We start from the raw sequence: 24,762 nt of genomic DNA, 5'->3' as shown, positions 1-24,762 counted from the left end.
AACATAACCACATCAACTACAGCGTCATTGAAATGTAAAGAAACGTTAGGTTTCGATGTATCCAGTGCATAATAATTTACAAATGTTACGTATTGTATCTGTAGTTGGCAGAAATGTACAATGGCATATTTATTCTAGCAACTGGGTTGCATGAGATTGAAATATCCATGTTTTTTGAGATTTCCCTAGAGGATTGACTTTAGTGACATTTCATTTAGTGCCATCGTCTGGTCAGTATTTTAGTTCACTTAGTACTTTGGTTTGTGGTTCAGTACCAGAACACTTGTGGCACTCCCGTTTGTCTCAGCTGTACTTTGTGTTTAGTCAGTGGTAACAGGCAAATGTTAGCATGTAGAAAATGGTGAACCTAGTTAATATAACCTGCGAACATCAGCACATTAGCATGCTGATATTAGGCTTTAGCTCAAAACACATCTGTGCTGAAAACTAATCTGGTCTAACTACTGCCAAAATGTGCCGTTTGGGCAGGATCCCAGGTGTCACTATTATGGCCATCCAACACCGCACTTTGACCGAGAAGACCAGTGTTCAGGCCAACAAAACACAACATTAGTTGCAGTATTTGTGCCACTCAAAGCCATGTGTTTTATAGCAACATCTGTGATCTTTACAGAGCAGGAACCAACGTACTTTAGTTGCCTAAACCAAATCGAAGATCTCTTTCGTATGTTGCCTGGAGTGACTTAGTCAACCACAAGTTTTCCTAGCTGTATCCAAGTGGTTTTGTTGCTTAAACCTAATCACCAACATATTTTTACTACGGACCTCTTCTCATTGCAGACCCCTTTTGCGTCAAGATACGATGCAAAAGGCTGCCCCCAGCGTAATTTTAGTAACGCCCACGGCTTCTGCCCAAGCATCAAAATGCAACGAGTGGGGATGAGATCACTTTGCATAGAGCCTCATAAATCTGTTAGCGTGGCTGTAGTGTCGCAAAAAGTCATACAAACGCCAAACAAACTGCACCTCCAGCCTGGTGTCTCTGTTTGATAAATACAGAACACATATGAATGCATCACACCACATCTGAAAAAGAGGCCCAAAGGCCTCAGCAAATATGTCTCCTAGTGTTCTAGACTGCACATTTCTACATATGAGGCTACTGCTTTGGTCTTCACTATATTAAGTCAACAGATAGTATATTCAGTGGCGGAAATGGCATCTGTTTACATTTGCACTTTGATAAGTAGCAGAAAATCTGTTATCACCTTTGGAAGAAGACGTGATTGATTTTCAGTGCTTGAAAGTAATAAGTCACATCGCTGTCAGCTCCAGCTGAGTCATAAGTGTTATCCATTTCTGAGGTAACACATTTCAGCTTGAGTGGGTCAGCAGTTTCAGCATCATATACAGTAATGGAGGTGCAGTGGATTTGTTATCACGTTTGGCCAACCTGCCAAATGATGTTAAAAACCTGTGGCAGGTAACAGATTTTCTCATCTAGATTCTGTGTAAACATAAACCTTCGTAGTACTGAAGCTTTGATTGCTGCATACAGGTCTGATGCCTCGAGAGTAATTGATGAACAGGACGGAAAACAGTGTGTACTGCTTAGTTTAGTTCTTCTCAACACAAAGTAGAATTAGGGCCCATGTCAGGTAGAAGAGCGGAGTGTGGATACTATTTCTTTTTTGTCATTATGCTGCGATTAACAAACCTGATGAGCTACAGTATGAGGCACACTCGGCTTCACTTTAAGATTTGGAAACAGTCACAGAATGTCAGCCTTTTAGATGAGAAAATAATCATTGTTGACAAGACCACAGACCATTCAGTGAGTTGGAGAAATTTGAGTAATTAATGAAATCTCTGCCTCATTCTCATTTTGCTGTCGTAATTGCACGAGGGTACTGATTTGAGATATACAGAACCATAAGGCTCCACAAATACAACTTTGCATATAGCCTCTGTATAGAATCTATCCGCTACCTGATGTAACTCTCCCTATGAAAGTTCATAGTCTGTCTTGGTAGATCTTCTCTGGCGTGAAATAATAACTTTCAATGTAAATGGATGTATGTTTTGATGTGTTTCCCACATCAGCAGACTGTCTGAAAAAGGACAAGAAAAACTGTGTGGATATCATGATCTTTGTGGGCGGGCAGAGAGATGGCAGGGGATCTTTGCCAACAAAAAAAATTAAACTTCCTTAACAGTCAATTCATGGATCAGTAGTCACACCACTGGCAACGCTGGTGTGTCGAATTATCTGTGTGATCACAGCACAGCTAACTACATGTCACACATGATAATATCAGAAACACAGAAAAAAAATGTTGTAGATTATCACTGTGATGTTATAAAAAAAGACTGAAATACAACACTAATAAAGCACCACAGAATGCAAAGGTCTGTTCAGTCTTATACGAGCCATTCAAACGTGTCAGATAGACCTAAAGCAGTTCACCGACAATGAAAATGAACAGATGGATCTCCTCAAGCACATGTACACTAATCAGCCACAACAGTAAAACCACTGATGGGTGAAGTAAATAACATTGATCATCTTGTTATGGTGCAGTGTTCTGCTGGGAAATCTTGGGTCCTGGCAGTGGCACTCCCCGATACCAGCGTCCCTCCCAGCAGGACAGTGCAACATGCCACCCTGCGAAAACTGCTCAGGAATGATAAGAGGAATGTGAAAAAGACCTGAAGGTGTCAAACTGGCCACAAAATTCCCCAGATACCAATCCAGGGTCTGCAGCCAACGATTTGTGCCAGACACCTGAGGACACCCCATAAGGGTCTGTGCCCATCCCTTGACAGGTCATAGTGAAGACCTCTGGGGGTGTCCTGCAGTGTTTGGCACCAGGGCGTTGGCGATGGATCCTTTGAGTCCCATGGGTTGTGAGGGGGTACCAGCATGTCGGATAGATGCTGGGGAATTTGGAGTGCAGAGTAGCATGGCACATTGTCCTCCTAAGGGGGGGGAGGGAAAAGTGAAACAGTGTTTGGGTGGGTTGTGTGTCTCAAGTGACATCTACATGAAAGCCAGGACCAAAGTTCTCCAGCAGAACATTGCATTGTAACAAGATCAATGTTATTTGCTTTACCTGTCAGTGGTTTTAATTTTGTGTCTGATCAGTGCATTTGCATATTTACTCATTTCCATCGCACAAATTTACAGAATTGTTACATTACATTTAGATAAATTAATTACATCAGCATGTTTAAAAAGCGTCATGGCCCTCTACAACCTCTATGACAAAATAACTTGCGGCAGACAAGCTGAAAACATGTAACTTGCACTAGAGCAGTTTTTACTGTTTTTTTTCTTCTTCTTCTCTTTACACAAGCTTTAATTCCTTAGATGGCAATTCAAATTCGTTTGTTTTAAAAGAGGATTTAATTAAAAGTTTTGATGCCAAACTAGATTACGGAACTTTGTGATATGAGTATTCTTCGGTCTTCTGTACTTGTTTCGACTATCTTCTTTTTTTACTGACTTACCTCTGCTGGCAAACATCACAACACTGCTAAATTGCCTGTGTTCCTTGAATGTTCTTGAAAGCTTTGCCTCGTCTCAAAGGGTCTCATCAACCCTATTTACATATTGGAGATTTGAGCAGCCAACGTGAAGTGCCAGATTGTGATTCCGAGCTTAAATATAAGCCTCGAACAAAGAGTATCGTTTGTCAGAAAATTTTTAATTGGACATTTCGAACAAAGTCGTGGCTGCAAAGGGCATAAAATCCTGTGCTGAAAGGATTACACTGCTCATTAGAGGATGTTATAGGCAGTTGATTGAAAATGAGCTACGTTTGAGATGCGTGTTGATCTCTAATTGATACATCCTCTACCTGATATACGTCAGTGTGTGTCAGCATTCTTGCACAGGCATTTAAAAGTAGAATGGTTCGGAGGGCTAATGTTATTTAAATCATAACTCAATGCAAAACAATAAATAACTTGTTATTTACTGCTTTGAACAGTGTTTGTGTAATCTGTGACATTTTATGTTACAGTTATGCTTTCTTTGGGAAAATATCCGGGTAAATTGAGCTTTACTAATTTGAAACTTTAGTTGTGTTGTTCTTTGTTTTTCTTGCAGCATTTTTAAAGCATACTTATTAAGCGTCCACTCACTGGAGACAAATAAAAATGGTCATTTTATTCTGTGTTTGCCACCATTTTACTTTGAATATTGTGGCAATTAAGTTGTGAAAACAATCACACCCTCACAATGTGTAATTGAATCCACACTACAGCTGCTTCTACAAACTCTAATTTGAACGGATTTTAATTTGGTGCTATGTATTCCCTTATGTCACTCAGTTGTTCATTAAATATATCTCAAGTCAGTCGATTACACCAGGGTTTTCTTTTCATTGGAAAATCAAAGAGAACATTTGAACATCAATCCAATTTATTATCTAATGTTTGCTAATCTGTTCCTGTGTCTTTATGCCTCACTTCATACGCTCATAAACAAGGTAATAAAGAGAAAAGCCATATAAAGCAGTCATGTTGGAAAGATCGAAGAGGGCTTTCTATAACACAAGAAGCTTTTATAGGGATGTTTTTATCTTTGAAACATCCACTAACTCAGGTATATTTTAGGATAATATGACATATAATTGTCTCTCTCTGTTTTTTTTTTAGGTCGTTCATTCAAGCCAAGCTGCTGCAAAGCCCAGAAATCTCTGGAGTTCATCCCAATAAACTTGCACACCCAGAGGATGAGGGTGACGTGCCCCAGAAAAACAGGTATTGCACTTCTGCTTTAGACGTCTGTTAGACCTGTTATTGCACCAAATACTTTGACCTGTTGAAAACAAGTCCAGTGTTCTCTCTGTTTTTGTTCAGTTTTTTCTTTTTTTTGTTAATGTCTACCAACTTCTGAGGGAAATATTTAGCTGCTAAATGCTCCTCTAGGTTTATTTAGCAGCTAGTTGCTAACTGTCTGTCTGTTGTTTGGTGCTGACCAGATAACGTGCAGTGGGTTTTTAGTGCTTTTTCACTGAAAACAGTGAACTGCTGCAGCCTTAAACAGCACAAGAGGAGTGACAGTGAACGGGACAGCTTAACGATGAGCTAAAACTCACTGTAGAAATATAAGGCTGCTTAAGCTACTCCTCAGTTTTTTTCATGTTAACGCAGCTAGCTTGCTGTCTGTCAGCAAAGCTAACATGCAAGACATCTCAAAACATCACAAAAATCTCACTACATCTAAATGAACACTGATTTGACATGAGCTGCTAAAGTTTACTGAGTCAGAAGAGTGCCAGACTAAAAGGAAAGGCCTTTCTTAAAAAATTCACTGGTTAATAACTGGTTAATGGATGTCAGGGTGTTGAAAGCAAAATTAACAAAAGCTGACATTCCTATTCTGAAGAGCAGGTGTTGTGTAAAGGTGGTTTCATCTGACGCATTTCTATAAGCTGCTGTGGTTGTCACCTCCTGTTGTCTTTCTATGCCTGACCTCTCCATCTGTCAGAGATACTCAGAGGGCTCAGACAGGTTGGTTCTAGGTCATCGCCTGGGCTGAAAGGTGAAAATTAACTTGGCCTCAGAAAAACACACAAAACACTAATTAAGCCCTTTGCGTTATTCCTGAGAGAAAGACTGGGCTGTCTCCTCCTCCGCTGCTCTCTAGCTGGCAGTGCCCTGGAACTGTCTCACTGTATTAAGGCAACTAAACTGCTGCCTCGCTACCTGCGAGTGGGCTCCATTTCAACTATACGCCAGATGATTGATGGGAAGTTGAAGACAGACAAAACCTTGACATAAACTGTGCTTCTTTCAGCGAAGACATCAGGGATGACAGATAAAATAAGTAAAATCAAGTCATCATACAACCTGAAACCTGTCTCGCGCTGTCACAGCAGAAAAAGGGAAAATCAAGATAAAACGAGCCTTAGAGGAGTTTGTCAATTGATTGATAGACACTCTGATAATTACCCTCTGTGGGGCCAATTCACACCTTGACTCAATTCCAGGCAGTGGTGCTGTAGCTGATGTGTCTGTGTGTAAACTCCACTACAGTAGGATCTGGAGTACCTGCAGGATACGCACTGCTCCCATCGGCTTAATTGTGTTAATTAAGAAATCTGGGTAAAAACAGAGATCTAAACTAGCATATTAATAGCTAAGTCACAAAACCTCGATATATGAAAATATATGCTACATAAACCCAGTAAATCTTTAAAAAGAAAATAACTACCATAGTGTACTAAATGTTTCATTTAATACAATTAATGCATAAGCTGTCTCTTCTCCCCTTTTTCTCACCTTAAACATACTGCACATCATCTCACATACAAGTCGGTTACATTAAATGTCTATGAGCTCATGAAAAGAGACATCACTTGACATGCAGTGTGCAGATAATCATCCAAATGTGAGTTTGACATTCACCCCGTACTGTCAGTCCTCATGTGGAAGAGTTTTCTTTTGAATGATGACTGCATATTCATGTCATACATCATAAACGTTCTATCTGTTATCCATACCCACATTTATATCAATATATGCATGTGTATATATGATCAGTATATTTAACAGGAAACAAAATAACATCAACATGCAAGTGATACTGTACAGTATGTAATGTAGATACAGTAATAACACAACTGTCTGCACAACATTTTGTGGCAGCTTATAGATAACGCGGTAAGAAGAAACTTGTCTTGGGTATAAAACTTAATGTTGATACTCATTTTCGGGTGTCGAGTAGTGAAGTGGGTAGTCTGCAAGACTGTGTCTAAACCCTTCTGGAAAAGAACAATGCATATATAGCAAGGTGAAACGCCAAATTAGAGTGAATCTAGGATTAGCTTTTACTTTAACTTTTGCTGGCGAGTGTGTTTACAAACAGTAACCGAAAACCCTGCATAGTATACCTTTAAATATCTTACTGATATTTTAAAAAATATATTTTTTGCTCTAATAAAGTAGGAAGGTGTCATTTTGTAGTTTGTTACATGTAGTTTTCCCCTGTTTTCTCTCAGTCTATATTTCCTGTCTGTATGATAATTGTCATTTAACCAGTAAAGGTAAAAAATTACAAAACAAAAATCACAAAAATTAATCTTTAAGTACACCATATGCACCTATGTAGATTTAGAATCAAGTGAACTTGACTTTAATGGCTGTCTGACGTGAAAGATTAGGCAGAAACTAGTGGCTCCATGTACGGAAAACCAGTGACAGGAATGCTGTAACAAAATGACTGAATATGAAGGTACCTTATAGTTTAATTTTCTGTTATAACCTTGTTTGATAGTGAACTGCTGTTTAACTGCACATTTTGTTGGATTTAAAAAGCAAAAAGAGATGCAATAAATGATTGCAATCAGTCAGGCACAGGAAACAATGAAACTGGCTCAGTAATGGAGCTGAGTCTCAGTTTCCAACTGTAGTCAATTGCTCTATTGTTCCATTTGATTTTCTGAAGTGATGCATTTCCTTGAGTTTGGCTATGCAATCCACTCAACGACCCTGAACCATTCATTTTCATTTTGTCTATTGATCATCCAGCAAGAAAAGGAAATCGGAGAGAAGAAAAAACACTTGGAGCTCCAAACAGTGTTCATTTGTTTTGCCGAGAACGGCTGTCTTCTGTCTCCAAAATGACAACTGCAAAAATATTTCCAGCCTAAAAAGCTCAGCTTGGCAAAGCTTCACTCGGAGCATTGTTCAGCAGTCATTTGGGTCAAAAAGGATGTTTTGTCATTGTTAAACAGGATTGTGGAATGGGTTAAGTATGAATTATAACCACTCATCCTGACCGCCACAATCAATTTCCTCTTTTAGAGAGCAACTGTCCTCTCAGTACTTAAACGGCTCGTTCTGTTGTTGATATATTGAGCAAAGGATGGTGAGAGAGAAGGAGCAGGCAAATCAAGCACAAATTGGTCATTGTGCTTGATGTTCTGAAACTCACCATTGTATTTCAGTGTACTTCGGCTGTGGGAGAACCAATTAAGGGAACTTGGACATCCGAAAACTCTGGAGGCCAAACGTGTGGCGGACAGGGAGCCTCATGGCCAGGCACAGGGATAATTAATGGAAGGAGCAGTGGGTAGTAGCGAAGCCCCCACATCAAACCACTATTGGTCTATTGTGGTGTTGTTAGGGGACGGGAGGCTGTTGGTCATTCACATGTCTGTGGCAGCACTTGGAGCTGTGTCATGTCATTAATTCCTATTTTCAACGATTTTTCAAGCAGTGTTTTCCTGCGGTCGGAGCTGTGCACTGTTGCTTTCCCGGAGGTGTTCATTAACCGACCTGGCACTAAACCACACCAAAATATTCAACCCCATAAACCCCTGTCCACCTCCCTCTCCCCTCCCTTCTTTTCCCCAGATTTAATTGTCGGCCTCATCCATTACTCATTCAAAACAAGGCTTGTTGTAAGCACCTCTGTGTCCGCCTAGCCGTCTGTGAAGTGTTTATTTACTTGTGATGGCGGTGTGCAAATTGGAATGAAGCGCTGTGACATTGGTCGTCCTTCTGGTTCAACATGGGACCAACGCTACATTAAGACCAAAAGATGGCCAGAGAGAAATGACTAGCAATAGAGCCATATAGACACAAGATAAATCAACATGAAATATGTGCACCTAAAAGAAACTCTGCTGACAGAGTGCAGAATAATGTCATGCCCCTTATTTGTGCATAAATATGATGTATGTGTGGGCTTAAAAAATACTATGTGCAGGTTACAAAAGGTAACACCTTGCAGGAAACCCACCATGTAACTTTGACTTTTTAATGTGAACTAAAGCCTTGCATGCCACAGCTGCATGGCATATTCATAAATACTGACACAGTCCTCATGTGGCATCACAAACTGTTGATATAACACTTATTAGAGCTTTGCCAGAGAGGATATTTTGCAAAATCTTACTCAAAATTAAGTATTTTTTACACCTTGACTCGGATAATTTATCTCATTTTTCTCGCCTCAAGGTCTGTTAGTGCTGATGTTTCCAAAGCACCATATTATACATCTTTTCTTAATCCCATGAACTCTATTTTCTCTCCTCACAGATGCATTCTATGACATTGTAACTGTCGGTGCCCCTGCAGCCCATTTCCAGGGCTTCAAGTGTGGAGGTCTGCAGCGTCTCCTCAGCAGATATGAAGCAGAGAAAAAGAGGTAAGGGAAAAAAAAAAAACACACCTTGCCAACCGTGCTGTTTAGAGGGAGCATGGGTGATTTAATACAGGACACATGCTGAGGTGGAAACAGGCTTTTATTGACAAAAGAATTTAACTTGGGCATAATTGATAGTGGCAGACAAATTTGTCCCTGGCCTATGGACTTGATTTTCCAAGCCCCATACAGTCACTTACAGCCAAGCCATGCTGAATTTAGACTGGAACTCCACTGGCTCCAACAGCTCAATTTGACTGGAGGCAACAGACATGATGGAAAAGGTTTGTTGAGTCAGAAGTTCCTCTGCACTGGTTCTGCTGTTCAAGCTGTTTTTTTTCTCTCTATCCTGAAGTTGTTTGTTAGTTAACATGTCACTGAAGAGCCACACATTTTGCTGCCAGCTGGACCTCTTAAAATGCTTAAATTAAAAGAACAGATGATCTGACCAAGTTTTTTGTAACGAATGAGGCAATTTCTCATCTGAGGTCATGTGTAGTACTGATATTGTCATTACAAAAAATATGGGTACAATTGAACAGGAATTGTACTCAATGACTTAATTTACATGTGCAAAATATTCTGGTCTTTGTCCTTATTCTGAAAAACAAAATATTCCTACTAAGCTGTTTACATGACTTCGATAATGAATATTCCACTGATACTTCCTTTTACATGCAGCCATGACATACGTCCTAATAAATACTTCATATTTGCACATATCCAGCAACAACCCGTTGATAAATCTTTTGTAATGTTTAAAAGTAGGTGTGCTTCTGCTTACTACTCCAGCCTTGATATCTTTGGAGGTGATCGCCGTTTATGCCTCTCCTGACAACAGGTGGCAAAAACAAAAATCCTCTGTCACACACAACCATGCAAACTCCAGCCCCTACCCAAATCAAGCGACACAAGATTATGTTAGCATAAAATTAACTTATAATCATAGCCTAACAGCACTAGCACACAGAAATTAGCACGTGAGAAATGTCTCTTACCTCTCTCATGTAGCACAACAGCAAAAGGGGAGAGATAAGGCGGGAGACGCCCTTTATAGGTGGGATACCCCCAAAGGTGAACATAGGGGTACAAAAACTGGTTATTAAATGTTCCACTTATTGTGTACAGAGGCCTTAGCATGTTAGGTAATAACAACTAAACCAAATTTTGTGGAATTATAATACTATTACAAATGTATATTTGACTTGTCACACACATATTACTGCAGTTTAATTGACCCTGTTACATATGCTGTTTACATGACCTTCATCAAATTGGAACAGCCAAATTTGGAATAATAGTGGAATATAAATGTTCATGGACACGTAGCAGGCTGTACTCATATACCTGCGAAAAGTAATACACTAGAATTCGTACATAACCCACGTAATCAGGAGTGCTGCAGTCTCCTGACCAATGTGCCGACAAGAGTAAAGAAGGAAGTAGCATAAAGAGCCAACATCTGCATGAAGAGGTAGACTGGGGAGGTGTATGTGTCAAAGAACAAGTCTGACAAATCCACTATAAGTTGAACGTGGAAAGTGAACTACTGAGTTATTTTAAGGCATGTCGCACTATGTTTTGTGTTCCTAAACCTAACCTGCATAATTTAGCTAGCATAAATCTAACCTGTGACTTTGCATTAAGCACACATAAAGTGATGATGCTAGTTTGGGGGCACTAATTTGTTAGATATACTAACTGTTATATTATACAGACCATACGTTGAAACACAGTCAGTGACTGCTTGATGAGTGTACAACAAGCAATGCAACAATCAATCATTACTACATACTGCTAATATTTTACAAAGATCGAATCCTTTGCCTGACAAAACATACATTTTTTATGAGTAATGTACCGAGAAGTCTGAGCAAAATACAGGCATTGCTCAAACCAGAGCTTTTTGAGCTTTTTGTGAGTTGTTCTCACTGACACACTGAGTCTCCCAGATTGAGTCTTGTGTTAGATTGCGTTCGGTCTGTGGCTGTGTACCAGCTCTCTGCTTGATTGCTTGATGGGGAAAATATGTCTTGTGTGTCTCCTTGACTGACTGAAGCCAGCTCCACAAACACTCAAGGTTGACTGAATTAAATGAGATCACACTACTATGATTGTGTTAAAAATATGCAGATGCACATAGAAAATGTATACGCACATACACAGAGTGAAAGTGCACTACAGGGGAACATGTCCATGACTTCTTCGATCCTGAGATCAGCAGTATCCTGTAAATTTTGCTGTCTTTGCCCTTTAGATGCAGGATGGAGGTGTATGTCACTGGAGTTCAGTATGTGGTCACTTGAGTGATGCCAGAAGAAATGAAGGGTGATTTTTCCCAAAGCTCCCCATAGAGCGCAAAGTCATTACAGACCATGCCAGATCCAATTAGTTACAGAGTTTGCAGCTCAAGAAAGAGGGGAAGAGAGGCAAGATGGAGAGGGCTGAGGTGTGGGTATGAAATGGATAAGTTGATGGGAAAATAGTTGGGGGCCTCTGCTGATGATAAAAACTAAAGAAAGGACTTCTTTACGCTAAAGTGCACAAGCGAATTTGCTGAAGATGGTCAGTTTTATCTGCTAGCATGAACTATGATAAGGGTAGCATATTTTTTGAGAATCCACTGAAGTGAAATCATTTTCTTTGAACGAGAGATTAGACTTCAGAAAGAATTCTCCAGGGAGACAGAGCTTTTTGTTTCATATTTGACTTAGCTAATGACTCACTGTAGCTTAAATTTTCCAATTTTCCGCCTGGCTAACTGACTGCGGCCTGCGCTGAGCCTTATCCGTGTTTGACCTGGAATGCAGTCATTTGTCAGTCATTGTCAGAAATAGGAATAAACTCAGTTTCTCTGTGATTTCGCAGAGCACTCGCCGTTGCCATTGTAATGAAGGTGCGTGTTTACTTTGAATGAGGAACATTCATTATTTCATGGTTTATTTTGCTTTTATTATGCATGCACTAAATGTTTGACCAAACATTTAGCCTATAAGGACCCAATGAGCGTTTTTTTATTTTTTCCAGTCGCGTGTGTGTTTGTGAATGTGAAGTACTGCAGTCATGTGCGCAGGTCCAGTTAAGAGTCACTTAATTGCACGGAAAGTCAGCCTATCTGAGTGGCAACGATACTTGTGTGTGTGCACATGCAGACACTCATCATACTTCTCCCAGTGTGTCTCCTCGCCTTTCAGAAGCAGCCCTTTGTAATCACATTTGATTAAAAAGGGAACAATCGGCAAGATGTGAGACTTGGCTATTCAATGTGATATTAATTCATCAAAGAGAAGATGGAAAAGGATTGAGGGAGGGTAAAAAAAGGAAAACCTGAGCACAGAGGTGTTACCAGGAGGGCAATAAAAGAGCTATTTGTCTTTGTTCCCTGGACACTGGAAGAGAGGAAGGGGGGTTCTTTCCAGATCCATTAAAAACCTGCATTGGCCAAACTTGGCAATGACCAGAGTATGCAATGTAGTTTGTCTCTCAGGATGGGCCAGGAAAGAGTTTAATCAATAACTACACTTAGTATTCCTCTAGAAACCTTGCACATGTACACACAGGGCAAGAGCATTTATCTTTCATTAATGCATGCAGTCCCACTTAAATGGCTGTTTTAAAAGTCGCTGGATTTTTATCCGTTTTTAATTGAACCCCATAGACATAGCTGTGGATTTGCTGAGGTGGTCTAATCTTTCATTAACAGCCTCTTTTGAATTATTCAGCTAATCTGCATAACGATGCAACACACTTTTCTGGTGCCATGTTTTATGAAACCTGAACCTGCCAATTTTTTTCCTACCTGTATTGTTGGTGTGTGTGTGTGTTTTTATTGCTTAGGTATGGAAGTATAATGCCTGTCAGGCTCTTGTTTGTAAGGTCAGCTGCACTTACTTGGTGCAGAGGAGCTCCTCTCTACATGTGTCTTTGAATTCTGTCCACTGCAGCAGAGAGGAAGGAAGCACTGTCATTTTGCCAGGCCTCCTGGTCCAGCAGAACTGTCGAATGACACATTTCTGGGACACAGCAAGTGGTTGAAACTACATCGCACCGTCTCTTGGGGCCAATGTTCAGATTTAATGTGACTAGCAGCATGTTGTCCAACAAAATAACTTCCTCCCAGGATTACTGTGTGTGTGTGTTTCACAGACAGGACATTGGCAGTGGCTGGGACTCCATGCTGATGGACAGCAGCTTGTAAGTTTTTTGCCTGTTCTGGAGTTAGCCTGCTCAAGGTTCTGTGGGCGATGGTGCTGGCAGTACCTTTGAGCCTTATCTGGTCTCAGATCAGGGTTTCTAGTTTGTGTCTGAACTGAGGGAAGCTTTGGCTGTCACTCTGAGAACTGATGTGAGATCAGTGCCCAGTGGAGGATTCAACAACAGATGGAGTTTGGCATTTAAAAGAAGCTGCTTTTAGATCAGATCTTTCAGCATGTATTTATAGAAGACTGTATATTTTTACTTCGGCTGTGGGGCGGTCGCCTGGTGTAAGAACCATGATTACAGCTCGCTGTCTAAATGACGAAGGAGGCTTTGGCAGTCACCTGGAGTGCTGCAGGGCTCTCTGCTGACGTAGCTGCATTTTACTCCTGCTGGCTGTCAGCAGCAGGCCACAAGCTCTTCATTAATTTCCTCTCCACTATTAATTAGCCATGCGCTGGAGATGCTGGCTTAATTAGGCCGCTGGGCCCAGTGGTTTTCTCCCGCTCATTACTGTTATAACCAATTCCCATTGATCATTTAGGAAAACCAAGGAGGAAGTTCATCCTGGACACACTAGTTTTAGTAATCTGTTAGTAGAGTCCCCTCTTCGAGTTGAGTTTACCTGATAAAGTGTTGCGCCAACGATGTGTGAGCTTATGGATGACTGCTGTTTCCTGGAAATCCAGTGCTCTTTTTTTTTTTAATTTTTCAAAGACCAAGGGTGATAATTTCTTGAATCAAAGTGCAGTTGGAAAGTGCAGTCAAGTGCACCATGCATTGTGCAGAGGGAGTGGCAGCACACCTTCAGTATTTTCATGGCTGGAGGCGTGTGGCGCACCCAGGGTGCACATGGAAATGAGGTGGGATTAAGAAAAATCCATTATCATACATTATAAGTGAGTGTGTCGGGGTCTGGCAGCAATTCTTTCTAAAAGCATAGCTCTCCCCTCAATGATGTGCGGATGTCATGTAATGGAGTCTGGAGGAGCTTCAGCCAAGAGGAAGCTAATATTCTCTCACAGGATGCGGACAATTGCAGTTTCAGTCCAGCATACTTACTGTAATAGACAAGTCTAATAACAAACTATTTTTTTTTCCAGTAACACCACTAAACCAGCACATTGATACGATGAGTCATGATTCTTATCTACAACTGAACATCATTCCCTTCATCACAGCCACATGTGCACCACACTGGGAAGCTGTGTAGATGTGGCACATGTAATTGAAGTTTGACAAAATGTGTCACACAAATTAAGGACTTCAGATGAAAACAAACCTGCCACCTTCAGATGGTTTTAAAGGGAGTTAATCAGCTAAAAGCAAAGGCCTTCATACATGCAAGCTGGTGTAGTTGAGAGATGCTTATAAAAACCTTATTTAAAATTTGACTCTAAATCCTGGAAATTGTGCCATAATTTGATTAGGACTTTTTTACCTAGATGTGTCTGCAGGTCAGTAAAATATGAATGAATGGGGGTGTGTGTGTGTGTGTGTGTGTGTGTGTGTGTGTGTGTGTGTGTGTGTGTGTGTGTGTGTGTGACAAAAGTGCTGTTTGAGCAGGCAGGTGGCTGTAGATGAATATGCTGGTCACTATTAGCATAACAAGTCCTAATATATAATTTATGTGTACTAATGCAGTTTTGCACAGTCTGCAAAAATAAGCCTCTTTCATCCATTGTAGCTCCGATTCGAGAGGATTTAACTGGCATACAATTTTAAAGCTCTGCTTATGATGCTGCAGGTCTGCACACATGTAGGGATTCTCTAACATACAAGAAGCCTGAGTTTCATTGATCTTTATTTCACATTGTGGCTTGGTAAAATTGAACTTGTGCATCATTATGTTTAAACACAACCCTCCAGATCCAAGTGTTAGTCCTTAGTTTGTCCCTTTGGGGGGTAAAAACAAGAAACCCAGTTTATTTGAAACGCTCTATACTGCATGTATGGAAGTTTAACGAGTCTCTTAGGTCTGTAGACTCTCACATAAATATTCATAAATAGCATACAGACTTTAAAGCTTGCATAGTTGCTGGACAAATTGCTCACATTGACATTATGAATATCAACGAACGTTCATACATGCTATACTATTGCCGTTATAAAGCATCTGCAAACTTATACTCCAAGTACAAACAACCTTTTATTTCACTTTCAAAGGATTTTCCACTTTCTTTGTGATCATCACAGATAATATCCCGCCGCAAGGCAAAAGAACACTATGGATATCAAACGCTCCAAATGGTCTGATCAAATGGTGACTGCATTAGAACCACATGTTTAACGTAAATGAGATGCATCCAGATTTCAGCATGAAATAGCTCTACCATCAAACAAACGTAAATAACAAGTTCTTCTGGGAGTTCCTTTAAACAAAGGTAAAGGAATTGTGAAGAAGGAGGCCTTTTATGAGTTCAGGTGTGCTCTGAGTCAGCTCGAGGCTAAGTCGCACTAACCTAAGACCTAGATTAGGTGGGAGGATATCTTGCACTCTAATGACACCGCAGAGTGTGGCCTCAGACATTACGTTACAAAAGTTAACTATTATCAGATCCACAAAGGTAGTATATTTTTGCAGGGCTGTCGTATTGGATGATATTGTGCATTTTTATGTCCACCTTCTGTTTTATTGGCAGCATGTTTTAAATACTTGGCACACATCACTCCCAAATTAAATCAGGGATGGAAAACAAACCTGAGGCTTGAAATGACAATCAGATCCTCGTGTGCAGCATCCCCTTTGGCCTCTCATCAAGTTTGCATTCACAGATTTATGCTGTTTTACCTTTTCATGGTTTGCTGTCTTGGTAGACCCATTTGGACTGACAGCAATGCTGATGAGGCAATTAAAGTTCCTTGCCTTAGCCAGCCTTAGAGGGGATCAATTCTGTCGTCTAGCATCAGGTGGCAGGTCCCAACATTCATTATTGCCTGCATAGGCTTCCTAATGGGATTGGATTTGTACTTATGAGTCAACAGGGCTCTTATTGAATCTCAGTCGCTGAAGCAATTGTCCTCTTCCAACAACTTTCTCCTTTGCTTCTTTCCTGGAGTATCTGTATTGTTGCAGTCATTCGGGATTTTTTTTCTCTTTAGTTCTGCATAATGTAATAAGACGAATGTAAGCTCACCAGGGATGAAAGGGGTTTGCAGACTTTACTTTGTTGCAGTACATTATTCAATTATGCTCTTCACTGTTGCTGAAACCTTAGCATTTGAAGGTATGGTTATGGAAGTGGGGATAACAGAAGTGCGCATGGTGGTGTTCTGTACGGTTGAGTATTTCACACTGTTTGCCCCGTGTCTCTCTCTCACTTAGTGATTCCTTTGATTAGCCTTGAGCTTGTGGGTGGTAGACCTCCAGGGAGCTCATTAGCTGTAATGACAAGGCCAAGTTTTTAAAGTTAGCCAGTCAAAGACATAGTTAGTTGCTCGTACCTACTACGCCTAATTTCTTAAGGCCTTCAGATTTTCGCGCTTATTGATAGATCAGGTAGTGCTGTTCCACACAGGGTGACTTCTAAAGAAGCACTCTTTCCCTCGCTGAAAATATTAGGAGTGCTGCAGAGAATACTGTATTATGCCAGTCCTTTGTATGTGCCCCTCCCTTCCTTGCGCGCTCTATCTCTCTCCCTCACTCTCTTATGTCAATTATGCCTTAGGATCTGGCTCTGGGGTCTGGCCTACATAGAGGCTTGCAGAGCTGACTCTAAACTAGCTGGGAGGGTTGCAAATGACTGCCTCGCTCCACGCTATATCTGATGGCAGGAAGTCAGCAGAAACTCATTGAAAGTCACTGGAACTTTACCCGAGGAGAATGTTTGATTGGAGTGATTTGCCCTGAATCTAGGATCTGACAAAAGGTGTTTTTGTCTGAGATTAAATAGCTCCCTAGAAATGAAGAAGGGATTAATTATTCATAAAGCGAAAATGGGTTGACATTGGACTGCAGGTCCAATTTGACAGTTCAGGCCAAGTGCCTGGAAAGCATTGCTGTGCATTTTCCTGGCAGCGAGAGTGGACACGCAATGAAATGAGCTCAGAAAATTAGTGTGCCGTTACACTATGTTTATAGTCAGTGAAAACCAGCTGGTTGTCTGTTTATCGTTACTTGACCTCGACACAAAGAATAAACGTTTGACATAATAAAGTGACAATCAAGCACTCACTGTTTTAATCAGATTAAAAGGAGTTGTTTTGAAATGTATCTACTGTTGTAAGGTAACAGTGAGAGTTAAACCTGCATTTATACTTCCTCAAGCTCCAGAGCCAAACTATTTAATTTTATCTTCATAGTCAGGGACTAATTTACACCTGTGATGCAAGGTAAATACAAATAGATGTAATTGCCAGCTGTAAAAGAAGGCTGTGCTTGTTATTCACAGCAGGGCGATCAGGCTTGACGTAGGTGTAGGTCAGTGGAGTTTAGAGCTGCTACAGCTAAGTGCACCAAGCAACACACTCCACAACAAACAAAGGCAATCAGATAAATCATTTTCTAATAATAAAATAGATTTAATGTTTTCAACACCAGCAGTGCTATTATTTCAAAACGGTCTTTGTTAGAGATGGTCTAACCACAAAACATATCAGTGTAGAAAAGCTTCAACGTTTATTTAATTGCACCTTGGAGGAAAAAAAAAATGGAGAATCTATTCCTGATCAGTTGTGTATGTTTGGATTTTTGGTGTCAATGTTGATCTTGTAGCCAGACGGAGCAGGTCAACCAATGAATGCTGCGGGGCAGCTTGGAACTTGTTTGATATCAAATACTGTCTCTTCCTACTCTGCTAGTTTTGGCAAACGCCGCTGGCAAGTGGACACTATAAAACCCAGCAGCACTTATCTAAACAAACGTGGGACGAGCTTCTGCCCAGTACTGTATGTCTACAATCTCATCACAAGCAAGTGTGCCCCAGTTCTTTTTGAATCAGATTTGGGCCACTTTCATATGTATTTCCTATATCCAGTTCACGGCCGTGCGACTGCAGCGAATGTCAAATCTGAATTGATGTGTTTTTTCCTCCACCACAGCTTCAGCACTGCCTACCAGTGTATCTACTACTCCCCAGAGCACACAGCCAAAGCTCAGGAGGTACTCAGCACCATGAGCCTCCTCCAACCTCTCATCACGAGCTTAGCGGACCAGCTCCTCCAGGCTGCCCAGGAGCACTCTTCCCCTGGACTGAGGGATGCACTCAAGAACCTTTCTGACAAGGTGAGGCAGCCCCCAAACCCTCCACACTTCCATCTATACTTTCCCTTTATTCCTCTTGGCCTCGAGCTGCTGCAACCAAGCCTTTTATTCTTGGACACATCACTAAACATTGTCAGGCAATACCTCAGCCTGAAAAGCCTCTTAAATTAATCTTTAGCTGTGGCGATAAGTTCATTTAAACCCAAACTCATCCAAAAACAACTTCATTATTTGCTCAGGGGTTCTGCTTCTAAGCCTGTATCCAATAGTTTTCCTGGTAGAGTTGCAATCAGAGGACTATTCAGGTGGATGTATAGGTCTGAATCGACTGCTACACTCTAAATGTTTACCCCCTCAGAGGAGTTATCCTACAAGCGAGACTTTGTACCAGCCCTCGTAATATTACTTTGCTTGTTGTATTGCGAACAAAACAGTGAAATTTACAAATGATGAAAATGACTTTAAATCCAGCAGTTGATTCACACACATGCACACACTAAACAGACAACCTCAGGAAAAATCCATAACTCATCATAAAAACGCCAAACTAACAAAAGTGAATAGCAGCATGGAGGTTTATGGAGTTGAGGCGTTTTTATCAGTATAATTAATGAATTACATCTGGTGCTGTCAGATTGCAATCTGTTGTGGGAGAGATTGTTTTTGCCACAGTGGAATAGAGCCCAATCAGCCTGCTTAATTGGTACATTCGCTCTGTCACCACTTCCTCTCATCCTTGATTAGACACGCTCACATCGGCCAAGTAAACCCCTGGCCTGGTCAGCACAAGCAGGGCTGCTCTCTGATTAAAATCTCAAGCTGTGTTTGTGTGTGTGTGTGTGTATGTGTGTGTGTGCTTGACGGCGTCGGAGGTGTGAAACTGTGTGTTTCTGTGTGTGTTTGAAACCTGATGTTCAAGTGACATCACTGTCTTCAAGCCCCAAAGACTGCAATCATGAACATCACACGTTTTATATCAGTATTTCCTCCTCCACATCTGTCATCTATCAAGAAAATCTGTTGTTTTTTTAAAGACACACATAGATACCTATGTCTTTTGTACAAACACACAGACTCATACTTGCCTGCTCATGCATGTACACACCTGTGCACACGAGTTAAGTCTAATCTGTTTTATTCATATTGACTAAACCGCAAACTTCCCCACAAAAGACTTTAAGTAATAGTTCGACAATCTGGGGAATGTGCTTATTTGCTTTCTCACTTAAATGCCTACTATACACAAGAAGATTCTGAAAAGACCTTCAAAATACTAACGTCTGACGCCCTCCAACATCTAAAGGCGATGTGAATTTTTAGTCACACTATAATAGAAGGTTTTAGACGAGGGAACTACAACTAGATTCCTTTTGAGATTATTTCCCATGCTGCTTCTGGTGGAAGATATTAAACCAAACTCCCTTTAAGAAATGACATATTAACAATTCCTTACATGTATGCATAAAAACATAACTCTAGAAAAGCAAGAGACAAAAGGCGTCATGTGTCAACAGTATTCTTGTTAATTCTGCATCAATTTAATAACCTGTATTGGCATGCAAACTTTTAGATTTCATCACCTCAACTTGCTCCCAGCCTCTGTTGGTTAGTGATAGTATTTCAGTTGGAGAAGACCGTAGGAATGAGAAACATTTCAAACATTAAGATTTCTCACTAAAATAAGTGCTGGTTAATGGATCAGGTCCACGCCGAAATAAACACAGGCTCTTGTTCACTCCATAGCTCTACCAGTTTCTCTTCCTTTTCCACAGTATAAGAGAACCGAGACTTGTAATACTAATAATATTAAATATGTTTGACTTAAGCAAGGTCTATGCTTCTGCAAACCTACAATGCAGAGGGCTTTGTGGAGGCATTGCGTCCATCTGCAACCAACGCAGAGACATGGCATGCACCTGCCAAAAATTGTAACCACGCATTAAGGCAACACAGACCCAACGCAGACTGCAAGAGCTATGATTGGTCCTTCAAACTACATCATTTCCAGCATTTCACAAGGTTTCACTTCCTGCTGCAGTACCACACAACACTGCCATTTTCAAAAGTCGAGCCATTCAACGGGCTTACAGACCATCGGCGCAGTCACAACTCCCTTCGTTATTGTCGTAACATTTGTAATAAGAGCATTTGTTGTTCAATGTCGATCATTTCGAGCTCCAGCAACCGTCTTTCTGTCTTGGTCGCCATCTTCACTGTGACTAGAGCAAAGCCGGAAGATAAACAGACAATGAACAAGGAACGACCATAGAGGTCACAGAGTCTAGGTAGGTATTTAAGAGAACACCGCGCCCCCAAGCACTTTGGCAGGGAATTGCATAGCGACATAGACCAACAGGACACAGAACTATGATGGGCACACAGCAACTGCGGAGCAACTGCGTGCATGTTGCGTCGAGTGTACGCAGAAGAATAAGGAAACTTTTACTCAGAACGTCAAGACGAGAAAAAGACTGACTTAAGACAGCTCGGACTGAGTTTTATGACAGCCTTACACCAAGCGATCAAGATCACAGGGCGTATCACACTTCTAGTAAAACTCTCATGACATGGCATCATTGACAGTAAGATTGCTTGTTTGGTGTGAGGCCGGCATTAGATGAGAAAATCAAAACCACTCTTGTATCTGTCTAATAAATGTAAGGCTACAGCCAGCAGCTGTTTAGCTTAGCATAGCATAAAGACAGGAAACAGGGAACCAGCTACTCCAAAGGTAACAAAATCTGCGTACCAACACCTCTAAAGCTTGGTCAGTCTTCACATTGAACTCTTGGCAAGAAAGCAAATAAACTTAGATCCCAAAATATCAAACTATTCTTTTAAGATTCTGTACAACAGAAGAGCTGCAAATATTAGGCAATTAATTGATTAGTTGGTCGATGGAAAACCCATCTTCAACAATTTTGATGATTGGTTTATCGTTTAAATCATTTTCAAACAAATAAGCCAAACATTCCTTGGTCCCTTTGTTAGTCTTTATTTATGATAGTAAACTGGTTGTCTCTAGGCAGTTTTAGGCTGTTGGTTAAATAAAATTAGCTTTTTTTTTTAATTAATTAATTAATTGATCATATTTCACAGTGCATTGTACTGAATAATGAATCAACTATTTGAATATGTCAGCTTTGGCTGTTTGGAATGATAATGGACATTTTTCACCATTTTGTGACATTTTATTGACAAAACCATTAGCTGATTAATCAACAAAGTAACTGTCAGATTAATTAATAATGAAAATAACTCCCCCAAAAATATCATACTCACACAGACAGATATTTGACATCCTTCCCACAGACACATAAGTAAAGGTGGATGCATTTTAGAGTGCGTCACTGCGGTGTGTGTGAAGTCTCTTCAGTGAAGACAGTGAGTCACACGTTCAGAGAATCTGGGAAAGATGAGACACCTCCAGAGAAAATCAGGGTGATGTAAGAACCTTTTTTATCAAGTACTCGCTGCCTCTGACTTCTCCCTTCTTGGTTCAGACCACCTGACTGGAGGCCTAATGTGATATTTCACTCCAGAATACTTTTCCTGGGCACATTCTGATTAAAGTTGGCTATGGCACGGCAGATGCGCTGTTGCTCCTCTATATATCGTGATGATTCTGTGGATGATGATAATAATAATTTCACTCTGATGATAATCACAGTGAAAAGGCAATTGCAACGCGTCTCCCCTCCCTCCAGCTGTGTCCTGGGAAAAGCTATATGTCTCTGGTGTAACGGTTACCTGGAAGAGGCTATGGTTTGATCGTCTATGCATGATTATGTTAGATTATATGGTGTATAGAGGTCATGTACGCAATAGTGAGCAAGTGTCCTCACAGCCAAGTGCTGTTGGAATCTGACCAGCTCTATCCATTCAGCCTCCCTTCACTTCTCAAGTGAAGTTACACTGAGTGAAAAAGCTCTATTTTTAACTCAGCCTCATCCTTCAGGGTAAAACCATTCGAAACCATTCGGGGTGAATAGATTCCTACAGTTTTCTTCTTTTTTAGATCAAACGTAACTTACTTTTTCGCAGTAGGAGTCCACAGAGGCACTTTCTGACTTGCACTTCTGCTCAGTCAAGATCATATCAGCAGATATATTGAAGAAAGACGAGCAACAGAATTCCTCCCAAGGGATTTTGAGCATTTCAGATCTCTAAAACAGGTAGGTGTGGAAGAGCTAGCTTCTGCGCGTGGAGGAGCAAAGTTGCTTTGGTTTAGCCTTGGTAAGAGAATGACGCTGCAATGCTTTCCTCCTTTGCCCAAAGGAGTGCACCTCTGATATTTCACTTTGAACACAGTATCTATATGGATCCTGCAGTACAGTGTATCATTAAAATGTTTTCTGCACTCCGCTGTAGATCCAAGCCTTGGTGCTGGCTGAATATGTCGAAGTAGGATTGAATGACTGGCCGGTTGCAGTGTAATCAATTCCCTTTTATCCACAACAATGATGCACGGCTGCATTAATAAGAAAAATAAGTTAGTCAAATACATGACTGCTGTGACCCTGTGGTTAAGAAGTGCAAATAAGATCCAGATTGTTTTAAATACCGTGTGTGGCTTTGTTCACTCATCTCAGGAAAGATAATGAATAATACATGGTTTCATAGATTGCAAATTAACATCGAGGTCAGATAAGCAGAGTTCAATTTGAATATGAATTTACATTTTGAATTCCCAGTTCCTGTTAAGTGTTTTGGTTGCAGAATCCATCGTGGCTCATTTTTGAAGTCATTTGGATGTTTTTTATCTTTAAAATGATGCTTCCTTGTTTACAGTTGTGTCACAGAATACTATTCAAGCAGAAGTGCTTGTTCTCAGGCAATTGCACACGCCGTCTTATCCATAGATTTCAGCTTTCACACCATTGACTTGCAGTAATGGAACTCATTTGGATCCATGCAAGGCAATTAAAATGGATATGAATTAAATACAATGGTGTTTTAAGTGTAGTCATCATTTGCTTTCCCTGCTCAAACATTCATCACATGGTCCTCTCTATGTGGATAACAGCCTTTATATTTTTTAAATCAAGAGCTGAACAGTTACACCAGACTCAGATGGGCCAGTAATGTGTTGCTTTTTTAATGACTGAAACAGACTGTAGCTGCATCATGAGAGGAGCAGTGTGAAAGATACACTCTTAAGCAGTTTCTTCCCAGTTAAAGCTATAATGAGTCAGATTTGTGAAAAGTTGTCAAAGTAAGAAGTCAGTGTTGGGAGCTGCAGTTTAATAAAGAAGAGATCAACTTGAGTATGACAATAGAGTTCTTATTCAAACATAAAGGCCAATATGAAGATAGGAGATTGATCATGACGCCCAGAGTGCAGACGCTGGTCGTAGTGGAGTTATGCCTGTAAGCTGGTGATGGTCCTGGTGTTCAAACAAATGACTAGATCTGATCATCATTAATACTGATTGAGGGCTTCTTTTTCTGCCTCATTTCTGTCGACTTGACTCGAGCCACTTTTGCTCCCAGGTCTTTCTGTATTTGGTTCTCCACAGCAAATAGTATCCCCTTAGTGTAGGCAGGATATTCCGCTGATTGGCTTGGTGATGCTGCATTTAAGTGCCATTACAACATCTTTAGTGTGACACTCACTAGATCCTTTAATCAGCAACGATGTCTGCACTTCATCGATTGTACAACATAGTGTATGGTGTAGTGTACGTAGTATATACCTGTCTGAGCTCCTCCATCATTACACTCCCACCCGCACACTCTACTCTGCCGATGCCAACCTCCTGCCCCACCCCACCCGGACCAAGCACAAATCCTGGGAGGACAGGGCCTTCTCCATCGCTGCTCCCACCCTCTGGAACTCACTCCCCAAACCCCAATCAAGACTCCCCATCTCTCTCCATATTCAAAAAATCTCTCAAGACTCATCTGTTCAACACAGCTTCCAATCACTGACTGACAGTTTCTTCTCCTCATCCATTATTTGTCCTCTTGCATGTCTGCTGTTTTTGTTTTGTCCATTAATTTTGTAAAGCCTCTTTGAGTGCCTTGAAAAGCTCTATATAAGTATAATGTATTATTATCATTATTAGTGTAAAGCGTAGTATATGGTGTAGTTTTGAGTGAATAAAAAAATGTAGTCACTTTTGACGGTAGCTTAGCTGTTTAAAAATGGTGGGTTTGTGCAAGATGATCCATGACACGCAAGTAACGAGTCTAGTGATGGCTCCCTCTGACGAATCAGTGGTGTTTGAACTCAGCCCAG

The 24,762-nt window shown here is 40.7% G+C and overlaps 1 protein-coding gene across 7 annotated transcripts in view; it reads left to right on the top strand.

The window, feature by feature from the left end:
* The window catches only part of inpp4b (inositol polyphosphate-4-phosphatase type II B), a 311,501-nt gene that overhangs the window by 248,598 nt on the left and 38,141 nt on the right, over positions 1–24,762 (top strand). For all 7 annotated transcript variants that reach the window (XM_049567168.1, XM_049567159.1, XM_049567186.1 and 4 more), the window contains 3 exons: positions 4,624–4,728; positions 9,016–9,124; positions 18,359–18,542. In XM_049567168.1, the coding sequence (XP_049423125.1) occupies positions 4,624–4,728; positions 9,016–9,124; positions 18,359–18,542 (398 nt within the window). The remainder of the gene's footprint in view (positions 1–4,623; positions 4,729–9,015; positions 9,125–18,358; positions 18,543–24,762) is intronic.

This window comes from Epinephelus fuscoguttatus, linkage group LG3 (genome assembly GCF_011397635.1).
Source record: "Epinephelus fuscoguttatus linkage group LG3, E.fuscoguttatus.final_Chr_v1".
NCBI lineage: Eukaryota > Metazoa > Chordata > Actinopteri > Perciformes > Serranidae > Epinephelus > Epinephelus fuscoguttatus.
This window is presented reverse-complemented; position numbering and strand designations above follow the sequence as displayed.